The 21674-nt window shown below is 37.9% G+C and overlaps 1 protein-coding gene across 1 annotated transcript in view; it reads right to left on the minus strand.

Moving 5' to 3' along the window:
• Window positions 1–1214: 1214 nt before the first annotated feature.
• LOC148304831 (ubiquitinyl hydrolase FAF-like) overlaps window positions 1215–21674 on the minus strand; it is a 63685-nt gene continuing 43225 nt past the window's right edge. Inside the window, exons 31-52 of the mRNA XM_088267686.1 lie at window positions 20946–21195; window positions 19780–19947; window positions 19482–19543; window positions 18508–18620; window positions 17900–18073; window positions 17117–17258; window positions 14627–14780; window positions 13637–13790; window positions 12468–12585; window positions 11006–11142; window positions 10554–10710; window positions 9991–10100; window positions 9493–9579; window positions 9311–9411; window positions 7333–7517; window positions 7152–7247; window positions 6657–6817; window positions 5583–5812; window positions 4447–4643; window positions 3186–3304; window positions 2084–2501; window positions 1215–1352 (exon numbers count right to left, since the gene is read on the minus strand). Coding sequence (XP_088123812.1) covers window positions 1311–1352; window positions 2084–2501; window positions 3186–3304; window positions 4447–4643; window positions 5583–5812; window positions 6657–6817; window positions 7152–7247; window positions 7333–7517; window positions 9311–9411; window positions 9493–9579; window positions 9991–10100; window positions 10554–10710; window positions 11006–11142; window positions 12468–12585; window positions 13637–13790; window positions 14627–14780; window positions 17117–17258; window positions 17900–18073; window positions 18508–18620; window positions 19482–19543; window positions 19780–19947; window positions 20946–21195 — 3375 coding nt within the window. The 3' untranslated portion in view covers window positions 1215–1310. The remainder of the gene's footprint in view (window positions 1353–2083; window positions 2502–3185; window positions 3305–4446; window positions 4644–5582; window positions 5813–6656; window positions 6818–7151; window positions 7248–7332; window positions 7518–9310; window positions 9412–9492; window positions 9580–9990; window positions 10101–10553; window positions 10711–11005; window positions 11143–12467; window positions 12586–13636; window positions 13791–14626; window positions 14781–17116; window positions 17259–17899; window positions 18074–18507; window positions 18621–19481; window positions 19544–19779; window positions 19948–20945; window positions 21196–21674) is intronic.

Raw genomic sequence — 21674 nt, forward strand, 5'->3', positions numbered from 1 at the left:
AACTGGAATACTACAAGGAGGATCCTGCTATCACTAAGAATTGTCATAAGGTATTATGTAAGAGTAGAAAGACTAAATCGTAAACAGTTGATTTTTTATACAAAGCGAAAAAGAGCGACGTAATATATATATATATATATGTATATATATATGTATATATATATATATATATATATATATATATATATATATATAAATATATATATATATATATATATATATATATATATATATATATATATATAAATATATATATATATATATATATGTATATATATATATATATATATATATATATATATATATATATATATATATATATATATATATATATATATATATATATATATATATATATATATATATATATATATATATATATATATATATATATATATATATATATATATATATATATATATATATATATATATATATATATATATATATATATATATATATATATATATATATATATATATATATATATATATATATATATATATATATATATATATATATATATATATATATATATATATATATATATATATATATATATATATATATATATATATATATATATATATATATATATATATATATATATATATATATATATATATATATATATATATATATATATATATATATATATATATATATATATATATATATATATATATATATATATATATATATATATATATATATATATATATATATATATATATATATATATATATATATATATATATATATATATATATATATATATATATATATATATATATATATATATATATATATATATATATATATATATATATATATATTTATAGATATATATAGATATATGTAATTTATAATAAAGTTTTAGGTATTTCATTATAAAATTGTAAAAAAAGCAATTTTTGCAATTAAAAACAAAATCAACACCTTAGATTAGAACACTCGAAACGTAATGTTTTTTTTTTGTAATATCATACAAACATACGATAATACAACAAACGGGCAGAACAACAAACAGTTACCTATTCTTCTCTTAGCTAAATATATAAAACTGTACACTTTGCTATGGTAAAAAGCGCGCTTTGCTGTGTCGACGATGCCTATAATAAAAAGTGGTACTTGCGCGTATAATAATATAAGTGTTACAATACATAAATATCTCACTGGTTCTATATATATATATATATATATATATATATATATATATATATATATATATATATATATATATATATATATATGTATATATATTCATATAACAAAAAAACTGCGAAGTAGTTTGTTCAACAATCTCCAGTTCAGCCTATGAGGTCCTCTTCTAAAGTTATCGGCACAATTACCTGAAAGTGAACATGTAATCAGTGTCTACTATAAACAATTTGAATATTAACCAGTTAACTGCCAAAAGGCTCTTAAGACGCATAATTTTCTGCGAGCGGAGCGCCGCTCATACAAAAATTACGTCTTAAGACGCGCCGTTTTATATGGGCTTTTACTAAAGAAAATCAATTATTTAAAAAGTACAAATATATTGAACGCATAGTGACATCTATTGAGAATATCTTTGCATGCTTAGAATTGAAACAGAATTTGTTTTTACCACTTTAAACGTAAATTAAAGATAGCTTTGTGGTCGGAACAACTAATGGCGCTCAGGGTTGCCCGAGTTGCCGTCACTGTCGAATCTGATGACAGTGATTTTAGTGTGAATTCTGATGATTTTTAATTTTTTTAAATCATAGTGCGTGTGTGTATACTTTTAATATTAAACTAACATAAACAATTACTATATTATTTTGAGAAATAAAAAATACTTTGTGTTCTGATCCACTCACATTTTTACTAACCAACTAGTTTTGGCAACAACCTGTTGCCCTCTGTGAGAGTTTCGCATCATTTTCAAACACCGTATGTGTACATATGTATGTAAATTTTCAAACACCAAATGATGCGGAATTCAATGTTTGTGATGACATATTTTTAATGATATAGTAAAATATTTATAGATTTGGCGTTTAATTTGTAAAACTCTATTAATTAAAAATGAAACAAATGACAATAAAAGACTTACTTCGACGGGGCCAACCGGCCGGCTGACCACCGGGGGGGCCATCTCCGACTCCTTCTCGGCGACCACGTACCACTTCTCGTCCGCTTCCCCGGCCCGCCCGACCCTGACCACCATCTCCACCGGCTCCCCGACAGGGTCCACCGGGACTGGCGGCGAGTCCACCGGGACGGGAGCGGGGTCCACCGGGACTGGGTGCGGGTCCGCCGGGACCGGAGTAGGGTCGGCTGGGATGGGAGCAGGGTCCGCCGAGACAAGAGGGGGGTCCCGCGGCACCGGGCTGGAGCGGGGCAGCCCCGAGGGGCCCGGCTCGTCGTCCGGCAGGACGTAGCCTTGGGGAGGGTCGTCTCCACCCGACTCCGCCTCGCGGTCGCTGCACGACGCGTCGTCGTCTTCATCCTCCGGACACAACTGGTATGCCCTGAGAAATTCACATTAAATAATGTCCAATTACTAATTGAAATAGAAATTAAAAATACATTAATTCCGTACATATTTTGTGCAGTTTGGCTAACAAGTTCTTTTTACCCTCATGCGCCGATAGTGCATAGGGCACTGTTTAGAATTGGTGCAATATTATATTGATCGTTAATTATATGAAGGCAAGGTCAGTAGTAGTCCTGCATTTCAGGTACCAATCTCATTTCATTCGAACCCTTATCTGTACCTCAATGGTGCATAGGGCACTGCATCAGCATGTACCAGCACAGAGTAATATTGAATAAATATTAGAGTGAAAAAATCACTAATATTTATTAGACCCCCCTCTTGGAATCGAACCCGGGACCTCCAGAACGGTAGCCGAGCGTGCTGACCATCACACTACGGAGGCAGACAAATCAGGGAGGTACCAATCTAGGGTAATATTAAATAAATATCAGCATGGCAGCCAGATGCCGTAACCACTACATTGGCTACCAAAAGGTTATCAACTCGATATTTATCTAGTTTTGTGAATGATATTTCCCTTAGTCTGCGAGTAATATTTCCCCTAGTCTGCGAGTGATATTTCCCCTAGTCTGCGAGTGATATTTCCCCTAGTCTGCAAGTGATATTTCCCCTAGTTTGCGAGTGATATTTCCCCTAGTCTGCGAGTGATATTTACCTTTCCAGCGTTTTCCTGGCAGAGTTGCTCCTCTCGAGCAGGTAGCCCCCGGAGGAGTCGTTGGAAGTGCCCGGCGGGGACCAGGTGCTGTAGTTGTACGCGCGCGGCCCGTATCTCTGCTGTTTAGACAAAAACATTCTTTAAACGCATGCCAAGGGAATGTCAAATCAAATTCCTTTTTTTAATGAACTAATTTGCAAAATTTAAAAAAAAAAATGTGAAAATTAAATCCCGATTTTACTGTGAATTTGCATTTAAAAGATTTTAATATCCCTGTCACTGCCAATGTAATAAAACCACCACCAAATTTTCTAGAAGTACCCCTGTGCAGGCAGTAAAAAGGATGGGTAGTTAGTTGGTTCAGTCAGTCAGCTAGATTCGATTCCGACACAAGATTAGTCAGTACACAGATGCCTCTACAACCCCGACCAGCACAGCAGAGACAGACACGGAACGGTGCAAAGATATTTGCAGAAAATGCTCAGAGGAACAATGGGCCAGAAATTATCCACAGTTAAGTGATTAGTATCAGGTTTGTCTGGTGTTTGGAGATACTTGCGATATAATAGATTAAAAAAAAACTGGAAGAGCGGGACATATTTTTAGAAGGCAATCTCGATAGCAATCTTGACAAATGTGACGAAGCCACCAGCGCGAGCAACAATGGACCAGAAATTATGCACAGAAAAGTCATTAGCATCAGATATGACCAGTCATGTTTAGAGACACTGGCGTTAGGTTAGGTTAAAAAACCAGTCTGGAAGAGTGGAACATATTTTTAAAAGGCAATCCTGATAGTCTGCAATCTTGACATATCGCTCACTCCTTTCAAGAATGTCATAAATCAAAAAATTTGATTTTTCAGGAGAACGTTTTTACAGTTTAAAAATATAACACGTAGTATTAAAAATAAATATCAAGCCACTTATAGAATTTTTACTGTGCAACTGATCTTTTTAGGTAAAACTCGAATGTTTTTTCTCCATATAAAAAATTTTTACACCTTTTTTTCAAAATACAAAAACAACACTTTCTGCCCTGTAAAGGGGAAATATTAAGTTAAAAATATGCCGCTTTTGCTGGGATATAGTACATTTTCTGGGCATTCTGAAAACATGCATAACAGAAAATTGACGATTTTTGATATATGACGTTGTTGAAAAGAGTGAGAGATATGTGACGAAGCCACCAGCGCGAGCAGAACAACAACGGACCAGAAATTATCCACAGTCGACGTCAGGTATGACTGGTGTTAGTTTACCCTCTCTAGCTCGTCCTGGAGCCAGGCCACGGCAGCGTTCCACCTCTTGCGCAGGTCGCGGTGGTCGCGCAGCACGTGCATGGCGCGCGGGCTGCGCGTGAACACGGCCACCAGCAGCTTGATGCACTGGTACGCGCGCTTCTGGTACTGCCCGCGCGTCCGCCCCACGTTGTCCAGGAGGCCGTCGCGGTCGTCCCCTGGGACAAGAGACAGATAAATGTGAAAACAGACAGAATGCGGTCGAAATGTGAGGCGAGACGATGTGTGATTGGTGTTCGAATGGTGAAATAAGGAAAGAATGCAAGGCTGAGATAGACATTATCCATTAATCACGCCGCTTTTTATGTATTAATTTTAAATCAAACACAGATTTTTTGAGTCTACTAAGTTGTATTTTATTAACAAAAAACACATAAAAAATTATACTGTGACAATTGTTTCGCCTTGTTAGGCATTATCAAACGAATGTGAAGTTCAAATGGACTACGGTCCTTATGTAGCTATACAATTCTAAGTGACAGTTTTAACACGTGCAGCAATAATTTATGGGAGACAACAGTAGCTAATGGGGGATGTAGGTATGTACCCTTATATTTATTTTCTGGGAAAGGAAGAATTTATTGACATGGCCATATTTTAGAGAATTAATATTTTAAAGCTTAATACAATTGTTATATAATTTTTTATGTGTTTTGTTAATAAAATACAACTTAGTAGACTCAAAAAATCTGTGTTTGATTTAAAATTAATACATAAATTAAAATGGAGTTCTACAAATTAAACGCCAATTCAATAAATAATCACGCCGCTTCTTCGCAGGGGTGGGCAGAGAGAATAGAACGCCATTACAATCTATCTTTGCAAATAAACTTCGCCTGTTCCACATTCATTCATCATCCATCACCTCGGCGTTTTTTCTATCCAGAAGATTTCTTCTCTGGGATGAGCCATAATGATCTGGCTCACAAACAAGAAACAAATTATGCTTTTATGTTTTACAAATTTTATTTTGTGTGTAATTTAGTCTTAATGTTGTTGTAATAAAAAAAATGTGTTAAAATTAAAAAGTGTGTTGTATGAACAAGTTATGTCATCTTTATTAGCGGTGCAATGGGTTAATGTGTTTCTCAAGTTACCCTTGATGGCGTTGTGGATGCGGTGCGTCTGCCACGAGTCCTCGACCAGCAGCAGCGCCAGCAGCAGGTCCACGTGGTGGCGCAGGTCGTGGCAGTAGGCGTAGGCCATCTGCCACAGCAGCTCCGAGAGGGCCACCTTGGACCACAGCGGGTTCTCCCACGCCAGGAACTGCACCAGCTTCACCGCCTCCTCGCAACCGTTGCTCTCCTCAATCAGCTTTTTCACGTAACTGCAAACAAGTTTAAAAAAAAAAACAATAAAACAAACATAAAATTTGGTTTTGAATATTGAAAGCATTAACTTTGTGGATAATATTGATATATTATTTTGAGAAATAAAAAGACTTTGTGTTTTGATCCACTCACATTTTTATTAACCAACTAGTTTCGGCAACAACCTGTTGCTCTTTTCAGGGTTTAATTTAGGAAATCAAAATTTGGTCATTTGTCCAGGAATTTACAATAAAAAGCGTCAAGTGGCAACTGGCAAGCTCAATTCAGTTGTTTATCTCAGTGTTCCAGAAGCGGTGTGTCACGAGACAAATTATTTTTCATTAATTTTTCTATTTTTCAGAACGTAGTTTAGTACTTTGTCACGGTGCCCTACTTTAGTAAGATATTTGGAATAGATAATGTGACTATATACGTATGTATATGTATATATTATAGTCCAAAGAAATAGGTACCTACAATAATAGTGCAATAGTTGGGTAGAAAGATGCTAGCTCTCAAAATTGAAATTGTTGCTTTATAGGTACCCTAGAATATTTGTGGTTTCGGATAATGATAGAGGATCGACTCACGGCGCCCCTCTTGACTTTCTACGGCGCACCAGGGCGCCGCGGAGCACACTTTGAGAACCCCTGATTTAACCTATATATTTTAACTTTTTTTTAACACTGCTTGTTCAAAAGCATTAAGTGGTTAAATATTCAATTTAGCTTGTTCAAAAGCATCAAGTGGTTAAATATTGAGTATGTCCGCGGGCCTGACGGAGCTAGTAACTGGTAGTTTCTTGGTTTAAGTGCCTGACACGGGGATGGTGAGGAAGACTGAAGGGTACGGGGCACGCACTTGTTCTTGTTGTACAGTATGTCCCCACACTGGTGGGGCAGGAGGGGCCGCAGGGCCCCCGGGCAGGGCTCGCAGTACGGGTTAGGCAGCACCGCGCCGCTCGGCTCCGAGGACTGGCAGCGCGCGCTCACGTCGCAGCATCTGACTAGAAGGGACACCACCTGCGCAAATAGGGCACCGATATTATAGGAAAGGCGGTCAGTGAGCTGCGGAAGTCTAACAGGGAGGCCTTTTCTCAATACTGGACACAAGAAGGCTGAAGTAGTAAGTGGTAGGTCAGTTAAACTTTTTTATTCACGCAATTATGACCTCAGAATTTTTTCATGTACATTCGAACCCTTATCCGCACCCCAATGGTGCATAGGGCACTGCAAGAATATAAACGCAGTGTTATCTTGATCGTTAACACACGAAGGAAAGGCGATCAGCCCTCCGCTTCAGGTACCAGTCCAGGGTAATATTTAATAAATATACAGTAAAAAGAGTAAGGCTTACTTGGTGCAATTTAATTAACTCTGGATACTGGTACTTGACCGCCGACTGCGAGGTCTCGTCTATGGATATGGCCACCATCAGGTACACCACGTTCAGCTGGAAATAAATATGAATTAGCCATTTGGCCAATCAGGCGAGCTAGTTGGTTGTGGATGTCGCCATCGGGCGGCGCGCTCCGTACCTTGACCAGCTGGTGCTTCTCGTGCGGGCCGAGCATGGCGTAGGTGTGGAAGAGCGTGAAGAGCAGCGGCAGGTTGCGCGCGTGCTCCGCCGCCTCGCGCCCCGCCGCCAGCGCTGCCGCGCCCGCCAGCAGCTGCTCCGACAGGCTTGAGCGCCCCTGGATGCCCGCCGCCCCGCACCCTATCACTGCAAACACCCCAGTGTCAGGAATGAATCAAGAGAAACAAGTTGGAATGAAATTAGAGGTTACGTCATAAAGAAAAAGAGTTAAAATTTATTTTACTTCAAATGAATAAACAATTAGTTAAACATATAACATAAATATCGCTCACTCCTTTTAAGAACGTCATAAATAAAAAATTGTCAATTTTCAGTTGTTCATGTTTTCGGAATGCCCGGAAAATGTACTATATCCCAGCAAGAGGCATATTTTTAACTTAATATTTACCCGCTACAGGGCAGAAAGTGTTGTTTTTGCATTTTGAAGAAAAGGTATTGTTGAATTATTTTTTGAAATATACTAAATATTTTTCAAATGGAGAAAGAACCTTCACGTTTTATCTAGAAGGATCTGTTGCACAATAAAAAGTTCAGTAAATGGCTTGATATTTATTTTTAATACATTGTATTATATTTTTAAACTTTAAAAATGTTCTCCTGAAAAATCAAGTTTTTTGATTTATGACGTTCTTGAAAGGAGTGAGCGATATGTCATATTTAAATTATTTTTATAAAAATATTAATTAAATAAAAGTATATAATTTTTTTTATATAAAGATAAATATATATTTTTAAAATAATAAATTTAATTAAAAATTTTATACTATCTGCGGGAAGGGTAATTTTACCTTTTCAGTGGACTCATCGTAAATTGCGTGTAAGTTATTTTTACGCATGACTTTTGCGGCATCGTTTGATCTCATATCGATGTATACAGTATGGTTAAATGTTATCAGTTCTGTTCAGAGATGTTTATCTTCATTATGAGCGCGGATCCGCCCGCAGAGAAAGTGTATTTTTTACTCTAATATTTATTTTAAGATGGAGACTGACTGGAGCGTTTCATCGTAACATAACACGTTACGATGCGAGCATTCAGGCTGTCAGTACACCGAGCCGAGCGCTCCATCCATAGTTTCGGATGCTCGCTGATGCTCGCCGCAAGCGATGTTACGACGTTACGTTACGACGAAATGCTCCGGTCAGTCTTCATCTTTATATTACACTGGACTGGTAATCGAAGTGCGGGACTGATCACCTTGTTTTCATATAATAAATGACCAAAAATTCATTGCATCAATAAGATGCAGTGCCTTGTCCACCGTTGTGTGCAGATAAAGTTTAATAATACATAGCAGTAAAGTATTAAGCTAGAAAATAATAAAATGTCATCAAATTTGTGCATTGATTTAAATAATCAAACCAAAAAACTGAGTCGACCACTTCATACATTTGAATGAACAATTTCGCAGACAGTGCATGTGTCGTATCGCACCAAGCCTCCCGCTGCTTGCGCCTTTCCACTAATTAACTTTCCATTAATTGGTTCGGCAGTCACTTTGTCTATCCATTTTTAATTAATGTTTTACTTAGTAAATACAAATAAATAAATAAATAAAAATAAGAAACAGCTCCTACCCCCTCTTTAACCTTCAACGTCCCAAGGACCCAACTCCAAAATTTAGAATTAGCTTCACATACGGTATTTGAAAATGATGCGGAATGCATCGAAACATGTGTCACAGTAGATTTTAAGAAATAGTGGTATTTACTAAAAGTAAAACATTAATAAAAAATGGTGAGATTTAATTCACTGAAAATTCTTTGATAACTGATACATTTGTTATTCTTTTTAATACTTTTTTGTGACAGTTAGTGAATTTTATTTTAAACGCATTGAACATGATAAAGATCGGGTCGCCATGTGGCAGTTGCATTGAGTGCAGACAAGGACGGGAAGAAATTGGAACATCACTTACCCGGCGGGTCTTGTATTGCAAAATGCGCTAAGAATACGACTAGTTTCATAAAGGTCATCCGGACATCCGTGGACGGGCACACCAGGAGATACTCGCACATCCTGGAAGAGACAAGACCGAAGAGTTAGTACCGCAGTCACCAGACTTCATACTCCAGGGTGCATCCGGGAATGTGATATTACCTGTGGGAGTGTTGGAACATCGCGTTGACCGCAAACCACGCCCTGATGGACGCTGAACACCTCAAGTGATGGCACAATATTTCATACCTGGAATTTTAAACCAATTATACAACATATTTTATTATCACAATATTTCATACACATAATAAAAATAATAAAAACCCTTATCCGCACCCAATGGTGCATAGGGCACTGCGTCATACAAACGCAGTGTTATCTTGATCGTTTACATATGAAGGAAAGGTGATCAGCCCCCCGCTTCAGGTACCAGTCCAGGGTAGTATTGAATAAATATTACAGTGAAAAAATCATTTATATTTATTTTACCCCCCTTGGGAATAGAACCCGGGACCTCCAGTACGATAGCTGAGCGTGCTGACCATTACACTACGGAGGCAGACACAATGGTTCCAAAATGAGTATTGTATAAAACTAATGGTAATATTGACAGTACTTTAATATTTATCAAATAAAATAATAATAAACAAAATAAATTACCAGTCACCAGCGGATCCCCGAATATTTTTCTTGGTTCGAAAACCGATATTAAATAGGAATTTGGTAGCTAGCTGGACACACAACTTGGAGAGCTCCTCCTGCTCAGTGCCCTAGAAGAAGAGAAGCAGCGATATGAAGAATGACATGGGTTATATTGCTCACTCCTTTCAAGAATGTCATGAATAAAAAATCATCAATTTTCAGTTGTGCATGTTTTCGGAATGCCCAGATAATGTACTATATCCCAGCAAAAGAGGCATATTTTTAACTTAATATTTACCCGCTACAGGGCAGAAAATGTTGTTTTTGCATTTTGAAGAAAAGGTGTTGTTTAATTATTCTAAATATTTTTCAAATGGAGAAAAAACCTTCAAGTTTTACCTAAAAATATCTGTTGCAAATAATATAAAAATATGCCGCTTTTGCTGGGATATAGTACATTTTCCGGGCATTCCGAAAACATGCACAACTGAAAATTGACAATTTCTGATTTATGATGTTCTTGAAAGGAGTGAGCGATATGTTCACGGGATGGCAGAGCCGGGAGAGGCCGTGGCACTCACCCAGGCGGAGGAGGGCGAGGTGGGCACGCACAGCCTCATGCAGCAGAGCTTCTTCATGAAGCTGAAGTACTCGGTGCAGAACTGGCTCTGGTGGTGCGAAAATGCTATGTTGCCACGCTTGACGCACTCCCATATCGCCTGGGGCATGCCGGAATCCCTGAAAAATCACACAATCTCATTTTAACTAAAAATTTTTTTTTCAGTTTTTTTCAATGTTTTTTTTCAATGTTTTTCAGATACTTTAATTAAATAATTAAATAATTAATTTTCCCAATTAAAATTATGCGTCTTAAGACGCTCTTGGCAGTTAACCGGTTAAGGCCTTAACTGAATGTACATAATTATCAAATCCCGACGCCAGCGGTCCGCAGGCGTAAAAAACACCTGTCCGAAATGTATGCGAAAATTATTGAATTTTTTAGTTTGAGCAAGGTCAGGTTAGCAGCACTTACTTGACAGACAGGCAGGACATGGGGTGCTCCAGGCTGTAGCCCTGCAGGCTGTCCTCCCGGGTGTAGAAGAGCATGTAGGCGTTCCACCAGCGCTTCTGGCGTCTGTACGACACGCGCTTCAGCATCGGGTCAAACACCTACACGGACAAACGCGCCCATCAATACAATTCGACGAAATTGCAAGCTCTTTGTATTAGTAGCGGCCTTCTTTTATTTGTGGAGGTCCTCAACTAGAACTTTTATTTCTAATATTGCAGAAAAATTTATCTAAATCCAAATCTGTTCTGTTTACTGTATGCTATCGAAATCTTAACACGTTGTCGGCGGGACACGGCATTTGCCATTTTTCGCGGACTGTCGGTCAACTGCGGGACACGACAAATGCCGTTTTTGTCGACTGTCGGTTATCGGAGGGAAACGGCAATATTCGGGTTTGTTATCAGCGTGAAATAAAACGCGTTAAAGGGTAATCTGCTACCTGGATGCTAGGCGATAGTCTGTTGACGTTATTTGAGATGTCTTGTCCAGATTGGCTGGTGTGTCGCTTGTAAAGGCATCCCCAGAAATCTAGAGTTTTTATGCGATCTCAATCTCAAGTTTAGTTTGAGCCATTTCATGTATTGGACTATTTTTCATACCGCTCGCACTGTTTTGTTTACTGTTTGGTATGTTATTATTTGAATATATTAGCATTGTATAGGGAATGATACCTCGGAAGGGGAGACTATATTTTATAGTTTACAATGCTTCTAAAATTGTGAAATACGGAATACTTAATTAAAAATTATGATTATGATTTATTTTTGATGATCAAATGTCATATATGAAATCTTTGCAAATTTCAATCGAAAATATTATTTGGTTTAGAAATTGTGTCAATTTTAAGAAAGCGATATATTTTTGCGCTAATCGCGAAAAACACCCGCTATAGGCTAGAGTTTATTGTTCGAAGCGCCCGACTACAATGTGTTAATTAAGTCGCAACAAAATGTAACAATTTTACAAGCTAGAATTCCTGATTACTTAAAATCATTTATAATGGAAATGTAATGTTTTGGTGAGGACCTTCACATTTGGTTTAGGTAAATTGAGTAGAAAAAAATGTAGGAGAAAAATTAATGCTTTTGAAATGTGGTGTTGGAGGCATATGCTCAAAATTCCATGGCACACCAACGAGTCCATTTGTCCGGAACGGCTTAGCTCTGGCCAATGTATGTACACGACAGATTCTTCAGTTCTTTGGACACGTTGCGCGAGGCAACGAGGATGGCCCGGAACTACTGGTTGTGATCGGTAGCCTGGAGGGGAAGAGAGGGAGAGGAAGATCCCCAAACGATGGAGCGATCAAGTTAAGGTGGTTGGAGCGCTACGTGCAGCGCATTCAAGGGATAACCGGAGATGAGTCATTGCTTCTACACGAGACAATGAGGACTAAGACGGAGAAGAAAGTGAGTAGACACACCTCTCCCATGTAGTCTCCGCCAAAGCACTGCACCTTCATTTCGTCGTCGTCCTGCATGGCACACTCGGAGACATCGCCATCGTCAAACTTCAGCCACCGACTGTTGCCGCTGCCATCTCTAAAAGGTCAAAGGTCAGCCATTACAGAATGCAAATATTGTATAATTCTCGCATTTATTTATTAAATAATACACAAAAACGCGGGTAATTTTCGAAAATAAATTAATAAACATATGTATCTATGATTAACAGGACACTGCAGACTGAGGAAACACTTGACAAAAATCTCACTTTATGACTCCCCAGTATGCAGATTTTGTATGGAGGATAACGAAACGCCAATCAAGTGACGCACTCGCTCACAAACAAAGTCACATCCTTGGAGGACCTCTACTGGACTCCGAGAAGGTGAAGCTCCTAACACCAAGACAGGTCGTGAGTTACATGACTCATGTAGGTCTTGGCAGTGAGCTGTAATACAGAGGTAAGTCGCAATAGACCTAATATGGTCGCAGTGACATAAGGGATGCAAGATCCCTTGACCCCAAAAAAAAATAATCTATGATTAAAAATAATTGCAATTCGAGAAAAAAAAAAAAACAAAGAATTTTCATTGACGAGAAATTCAAATTCAGAACGCCAACGGCCGCGCTTGTATACATATTAGAATTTGACTTCTTTGACAATGTATATTGAAAAAAAAAATCCTTTTTTTACTGCTTACTTTAATATAAAAAATTTGCTTTTCAAAACCATGTATTTAATTATATTATAGATTCTGCGTTTACTTATATTACAGATTTGTAGAACTTTATTTTAATTTATTTATAAAATTTTAAAATCAAGAGTGATTTTTAGAGTAAGTTTGATGAGTTTGTTTACATTAATTTGAAAATGCCATAACAAAGCGAAACAATAGTTACAAATTTTATTTTTGTGTTTTTAATAATAAAATATAATTTAGTAGACTAAAAATCTATGTTTGATTTTAATATTTACCATACATTTATTTCTTAAGAAAAACATCAATACAAAAACGGTATTTTAAGCAAAAAAATCAATTACGTCAAATGCTACCTGGGTTTAAGGAAAAAATGCTGCGATTTATCGTATATTGGGTCTTAAGTCGAGGATCTTGTGGTTCTGTGAGTGATTTGGTGAGATGCTTACCTGTGCAGGACATAGGAATAGTAGTGTCCTCCGGACGCCTGCCCGGAGTGTACCACTATCCCGGAGAGGCAGTAGCGCGTGCAGGGAGGATTGTTGGCCGTCCCGCTCCCCTCTAGTAATGTGGCGTCTCCCTCTGCCCTTGCTAAGCCCCATACTAGAAAGAGACAACCATTATCCACATATCATTCCAATTAATCATTTCAATATGAAATAAGGCATTGATCAAAAGCATTGCAATTGACTTTATATGATGTATGTGGGATCGGTGTTGAATTCACAATGTGCACATGGGATTTGGATTGAATTTACAGCATGCACAAGGGATCTGGATTAAATTCACAGTATGCACATGGGCTCCGAATTGATTTTACAGTATGCACGAGGTATCTGGATTGAATTTATAAGGTGCACAGGGGATTTTGATTGACTTTATAGTTTGCACAAAAGAACTGCAGTAAATTTACAGTATGCGCAAGGAATTTTGATTAAACTTACAATATGCACACGGGATTTAAATTGAATTTACAGTATTCACAAGAGATCTGGATTAAATTCACAGTATGCACATGGGCTCCGAATTGATTTGACAGTATGCACGAGGAATCTTGATCAAATTTATAAGGTGCTCAGGGGATCTTGCTTGAATTTACAGTTTGCACCAAAAATCTGCATTATATTTACATAGGGATTTAGATTAAACTTACAGTATGATTTAACATACTGTAAGTTTAATCTAAATCCCTTAATTTTAAATTGAATTTACAGTATGCACAAGGGATCTGGTACGAATTCACTTGGTTTTAAAGAATTTTTAATGAGTTAATGTGGTAATGGTTTGTATTTAAACATCACGGCTCAATTTCATAGGCAGAATACTCATAGTAATAGATTTGTTGAAAATGATGTCTCTAAAGGTTACAGGATGATGTTTCTGTGGGTAGGATTTAGAAAATGAATAAAGTATCAGGGGACCAAAAGGGGATTATTAACCTGTGTAGGGTTCTACGTCGAGTTCTCTGGGAAACTCAAAGTAGTCGTTAAATTTGATGGCACAGACTTTGTCAAAATCATATTCAAATCTTTTCAGCTGTATCCCCAACACGGGCGGCAGCTTGTTCAGGCACAATCGCTTTACAGTCACAACCTGCAACAGAAAAATTAGTTGTAAGGAGGCAACTAATATATCGTAGTCATACAGGAGAATGTGACCAAGTGCATTTTTTACAAAAATGTGATTATTGACTAATTGATATCTTACTAGTATTAATATTGCCCTGAAAAAATCCCAAAATGATTTTAAACTTGGAAGTATAATACATTGACTTGTTAAAAATGACTAACTGCATTGATGTTTATTTTCTTACCAAGCAAAAGAGACTTAACTGGCCCTCCTGAACATTTTACATTTTGTTAGTTGGTCACTTTCTCCTGTACGACTACGATATATCGCTCACTCCTTTCAAGAACGTCATAAATAAAAAATCGTCAATTTTCAGTTGTGCACGTTTTCAGAATGCCTTGAAAATGTACTATATCCCAGCAAAAGAGGCATATTTTTAACTTAATATTTACCCGCTACAGGGCAGAAAATGTTGTTTTTGCATTTTGAAGAAAAGGTATTGTTTAATTATTATTTTTTAAAAACTAAATATTTTTCAAATGGAGAAAAAACCTTCAGGTTTTGCCTAAAAAGATCTGTTGCACAGTAAAAAGTTCAAAAAGTGGCTTGATATTTATTTTTAATACATTGTGTTATGTTTTTAAACTTTAAAAACATTCTCATGAAAAATCAAGTTTTTCGATTTATGACGTTCTTGAAAGGAGTGAGCGATATGTATTAACTATATTTTCCTCATGTCCACATAAGTTTGGTTGAACTAGCTTTGACTGTTTAATATGAATCCTTAACCATTAATATGAATCATTGCTTACAATAACTTAGGTTACTTGAAGTCTATGTTATGTTGACATCTTTTTATGTCACATTAGATATAATTTACCTAACCAATGGTTTAATCTGGAGGCGCCTGAAATGTGGTGGTACAGTTGTATGTTGGGATCCATCCGTCAGAACATGTAGGGTACAACAAGCAGGGCTGGGGAGTCTAGATGCTTACTAAATAAAGAAGCACAACAGCAAGCCAAATGAATAGGCCATTATATAAGACACTCAGGTCTGTTTCTTACAATTGCGGAATGCATATGCAAAGGCACAAACTACCGAGGATGACCCCGCTTAACCTATGTGGACCAAATTATCTCCGACATGCTCTGTAGTGAATACGCTGAGTTAAAAAGACGAGCGGATGATAGAGACAGGTGGAGACTGATCATGAACGAAGCAAACCAATCATCACAAAGATTGTAAATAAGGCTGTAATTCATCTTCTTCTTCTTCTTTATGAGCCCTCTGACCTCCACTGCTGGATATAGGCCTCTTCCCCTTCTTTCCATTTCCTCCGGTTGGTTGCTGCTCGCAGCCAGTTTCTACTCCCCACAGCGACTATGTCGTCGGACCATCTCTTTTGGGGTTTTCCGACGCCTCTTTTGTTCTCCCAAGGTCTCCATCGTAGAATTCTTGGGGTCCTGTCTTGCAATATGTCCTACCCTATTATCCTTGGCTCTACCCGACCGAGTTTCTCCAGGGTATGCTTGTCTACAATAGTTTAGAGACTAGAAGGAATGAGTATTTGATTACGCATTTTTATCGATTGTTGCGCGGTACGTTCGATAATCCTGAAATTATCCGGAGCATTGGTCTGTATGTTCCCGATAGTTACCTAAGACAGCGTCGACATAGATTGTTTCACATTCCTATACACAGGACCAACCTGCCGATGGTTATGCCTGTAGGAAGAGCTACCGCTATGTTGAACAATATCTCATTGGATATTGATCTGTTCCATGTGTCTGAAGGAGTATTCCGAAGCGGGATTCTTCTACACCTTTAGCAATAGTATTCTTGCTTATTTTCTATTTTCGTTAATGTGTACAATTTAAATTTAAGTTGTGTAATGTGTATGTTAACTATTCTTCTAACCCTTATCCGCACCACAATGGTGCATAGGGCACTGCATCGTATAGAAGCAGTGGTATCTTGATCATTAAATACACGAAGGAAAGGTGATCAGCCTTCCGCTTCAGGTACCAGTCCAGGGTCATATTAAATAAATATTAGACTGAAATATCACTAATGTTTATTTTGACCCTCTTGGGAATCGAACCCGTGACCTCCAGCATGGTAGACTAGCGTGCTTACCACTACACCATGGAGGCGGACATGTTAACTATGTTAACTATAAATAAATAAATTGAAAATTGAAATACCCACTGCCATTTGAATTTTGCCACGTGATCCAGGATATTCTCCATGCAAATTATGAGTGGGCTCTATTCAACTGAATCAGCATAAAGCGGCTCATAGAATATCCGCTGAAACCACCAAGATCACTTTCAGAACGCTAGGAAAAGGGGGATTACCTTCTTATTGCACTTATCACAGTGGTAGGCGTCCGCCCCTTCCAGCAGCTCTCCCCGGACGTACGCCTCGAGGGACTCCTGGAGGCGGGACATGTTCCGGATGTCCAGGGACACCACGGAGAACGGCTCCTCCTTGCAGTACCTGCGCCCAAACAATACTTGGTAATGAAACATCAGCCAATTCAAAATTACACATGCTGTCAAAATTGTAAAAGAAAAACGCTCGTCTTTTACCATTTGAGTTTATTTTATTATAACGACTAGTTTCGGAAGCTATGCTTTCTTTCATCTTCAGGTCTAAATATAAACTAAAACATAAATAATCATCTGTTCTACAAATCGGGTGGGGTGGCTAGTCAAGGGGTGGAGTTTGAAAATAAAGGAAAAGTGGAAAGCAAAGGTGAATAATTTTGAAACAATATATTATTTACTAAATTATTATTTGAATTTAAGTTTTTTTGGATATTTAAATTTTCAAAGTAATTCATTATTTGGCCTTAATGTGGTACTGGGTGTAATAATTTTGGTTAAAAAAAATTATCGCACGATTGGTAAAAAAACATTTGAATTTGTTTTTTTGTATTTTTAAATTTTCAAAATAATTCTTTATTTGGCCTATATTTGGTACTGGGTGTATTAATTTTGGTTAAATTTTTTTTTTAAAAATAAGAAAATCAATTGGTAAAAAAACATTTGAATTTTTGCCTCCATAATAGCCGTATCTTGATATAATCGTCAAGTTTTGTGGAAATATTTTGTGAGATCTCAGTTTGGTGTTGCTACCTGTGCGGGCAGCCCTTGCAAATCTTCTGGTCGGAGAAGGATCCGCCGAGGGTCCGGGACATGAGCTGCTCCTGCCCGAGGGTCTTGAGCGCCTCGTCCAGCGACTCCACCAGCGACATGAAGAACTCCACCGCGTCCTGCTGCTCCCGCAGGTTCACCGGCTCACCCTGCAGCCTGTGGGGAAGCAAACCGTCAGACAATGTGGCATTTCGGCATGCATATTAAAGGGTTTTTCAATAGTAATAATACAATTTCAAATTAATAGTATGGCAACACTGCTAATTATTTTTTAAAGTCTCTTATGTTAATTGTCTTCAGTAGGTTATGCCATATAATCATGGAAAGATACCCGCTTGAACAATGTTTAGAAATTAATATATTAAAATCAGTGCTCTTTTGCGAATACTGTGAGAAATTAAAGAATATATCATGGACGATATTATTCAGTAAATTGACTCACTATTTGTCGTATTGCAGGCAAATTTTAAAGTGAATTTTTTTTAGACGAAAAATGTTTACTAGAGTACAACTAGTGTTATTTTACTTGATACTTGTCACCACATGACCAAGTATAACAGATCATAGTTGGAAACAGACTGCATCATTACTTGAAATGTGTCCATAAACCACGCGGCACGTAGTACTGGAGTTTGCTGTACTGAAGATGGGCAAATATCGCCTGGACTTGCTTCAGAATCATCACATTGTAGTCTATGTTTTCCTGGAAAAAACAAGGCAAAAAGTTGCTTTTGTTATTTTATTTCACTCTAGCATGTCTTGATTTAACTTGCCTTTAAGCGAGCGAAGAAAACTGTAAAAAGTGACTTTTATACATTTTTAAAATATAACTTATTTATTGTTTAAAGTAATAAAATCATTAAATAGTGCTAATGTTATATGAAAATAAATAATGATCAAATACTTTAAAAAATGTGTAATTAAAAAAAAAATTAATAGTCCTTAACCTGTCCGGGAGTGAGTTTCTGCGGATAAAACTGTATCTGGGGAGAATTTTTATTTCTATTTATATTTAATTTATTTTTTAATTTTTATAATTTTACATCACTAGAATCAATGCTATACGCAACATATTTTATTTAATAAAAAAATATTTTACACCAGTAAACATGATTTATATCAAAATTACTCCGATTTCAGTCAGAGTCGGAATAATCAGGAGATGCGTGAATATGGAAGAGGCAAAGATTGTTTGCAAAGACAGACTGGTGTGGCATTCTATTCTCTCAGCCTACCCCTGCGGTGAAGCAGCATCATAGTTTTGTTTGACAGCATCATTATGATGACGTCACACAAACTTTGTTTTAAGTAAAATGTCATAGGTAAAATGTAAAAAAAGATCTGTTGTTGTTTTAGTGTTTAAATACAACCACAAATGGGGGTACATGTGCCATTTTAGAAATAAATGTAAGCAGGCTCTAGTTATAGGCGCGGCCGTTCTTTGAGAAATGCTTTTTTTGGGCAACTCTGTATGGCTATACTTCCGGACAGATTGACTAAAAAATTATTGACTTTGGAACTGATTTCCAATAAGGAAGGATAGATGCTGATTGGTTGCACTTACGTCCATAAAGAAATCTCCGGGCTCTTCACCAGAAAAATCCTCATTGGGATCTGTAACGGCTCCTATTGAGAAGAAGACAATTAGAGAACTTGAATAGATATGACAGATCAAATTAGCAAACAATGTAAAAAGATATGAATTCATAAAAAAAACTCGAAACACAGCTCTTTAACCACACTACCTTCGGTTATTTTCTGAGTTAATTCTGTAGAAATTTTTTTTTAGAACTTGCAAATGCAGATTCAGCCCGACTTTTACGAGGCAATTCAACCGAGTAATGAGGACTATCTGGACATACCCTGGACCCTGATGAGATGGTCGCGGATGGCGGGCACCATGTACAGCTGCTGCAGGATGGAGTTCATGTAGCAGGTGGCCCCTGCGTTCTTCAGGCCCACGAGCCCCGAGGGCAGGCGGGGCCCCACTGGTGGCAGGTACTCCCACTCTGTTAGGGCGCTGTTGTTATCTGGGAAGGGGGGCAACCAAATGAACAAAACAATATGCCGGTATTCACTACGCAATGACATCAAATGTTGTTTTTAATTTAAATTTTACTTGGTAAATACAATTATTATAGTGGTATTAACAGGTAAAACTTAAACTAAAAATAAAGGTATATATCGACGTTCCCTACGTAAGTGCTCTAACTACATTTTTGTCAATTTTGAGATATTTGGTGTATGTTATCAACTGACCTGTCGTTATCTACAAATATAAACAAACAAAAAAATATATAAAATAAATTACGCCTAGTTTTCAGGCGTATAAGACGCTATCTACATGGAATTTTCGAAATGAACTGAACTCCTAAAACGCTAACTACTTAATTTGGACAAAGCATAAAGTTTTAAAACGATTGAATAAATTATTTTATCGTGTTTTTGAATGTATAATACTGGTTTACAATTTCAGATAAAACTGATATCTAATAAAGAAAATACGTTGAAAAATTCTTCTAAGCTCTCTCCTGTAAAGTAATAGGTTTGCAGATAGAGTACTTTACGTACGGACCGTCGATATAATCACAAAATGACTGCCAAATCAATTAACACACTTCGGATGAGAAAGGTTACCCGTTAGGTTGATTGATGTTTAAAGACGGGAAGGGTATTTTTACCTTCTTCACCGGCCTCATTTCAAAGTCAGAAAATAAGGAACTACATATTTAATGTTTTTTATATGAATATTATGTACCAATATCTTGGTCAAGGTTTTAACTACATGTAGATAATTATCAAATCCCGTTGCTCGTGAAGAACACCCGTCTGAAATGTGTTAATGAAAATAAAATATTGTCACAAGACTGTAAAAGGGTATACTTTCAACTACACAAAGATACTTTTGAGTTATTTGACTTGATTGTTAACAGCCATATGGATCTCGCAAGTATTCCGCACAGGGGGGGAATGTCAGATGTACGCCAGGTGTATACACCACACTCAATGTGTTAAAAATAGAAATTACCGCTGTAGAAGCAGTCGTTGAGCAGGCCGGCCAGCAGCGCCATGTTGGGCACACAGGCGTGGCAGAGCGCGGCCAGGAGGTCGCAGGCGGCCGCCACCGCGCCCGGCGTGGCGCAAAGCGCGGCCAGCATGGCGCCGCCGGGCGCCGCGCCCTCCTCAGGCGCCGTCGTGACCCCCCCGCTGCCACCGCCGCCCCCGCGCATCTGCAGCTGCGCCCACGAGCACGGCCACAGGAACTCGCACACCAGCTCCTGGGGGAGGAGAGAGACAGACATTAGCACGCTAGTCACATGTTTTATCTTTATTAACATATTGATAGCCATGTCTGCCTCCGTAGTGTAATGGTCAGCACGCTCGGCTACCGTTCTGGAGGTCCCGGGTTCGATTCCCAGGGGGGTTCAAATAAATATAAGTGATTTTTTCACTCCAATATTCATTTAATATTACCCTGGACTGGTACCTGAAGCAGAGGGCTGATCACCTTTCCTTCATGTGTAAACGATCAAGATAACACTGCGTTATATGACGCAGTGTCCTATGCACCATTTGGGTGCGGATAAGGGTTTTATTATTAACATATTGATCGCCATGTCAGCCACCGATGGCCGACACATCGGTATTCCAATTGGGCTGACACGGCATACCTGACTTTAGAGCAAGGGTGGCCAACCCGCGGCCCGCCGGGTGGCTTCTTGTGGCCCGCGGAGCATATCACACACACACAAGTGTA

Source organism: Brachycentrus maculatus, unplaced genomic scaffold (assembly GCF_059751285.1).
Source record: "Brachycentrus maculatus isolate JH-2025_06_01 unplaced genomic scaffold, ASM5975128v1 h1tg000303l, whole genome shotgun sequence".
Classification (NCBI taxonomy): Eukaryota; Metazoa; Arthropoda; class Insecta; order Trichoptera; family Brachycentridae; genus Brachycentrus; species Brachycentrus maculatus.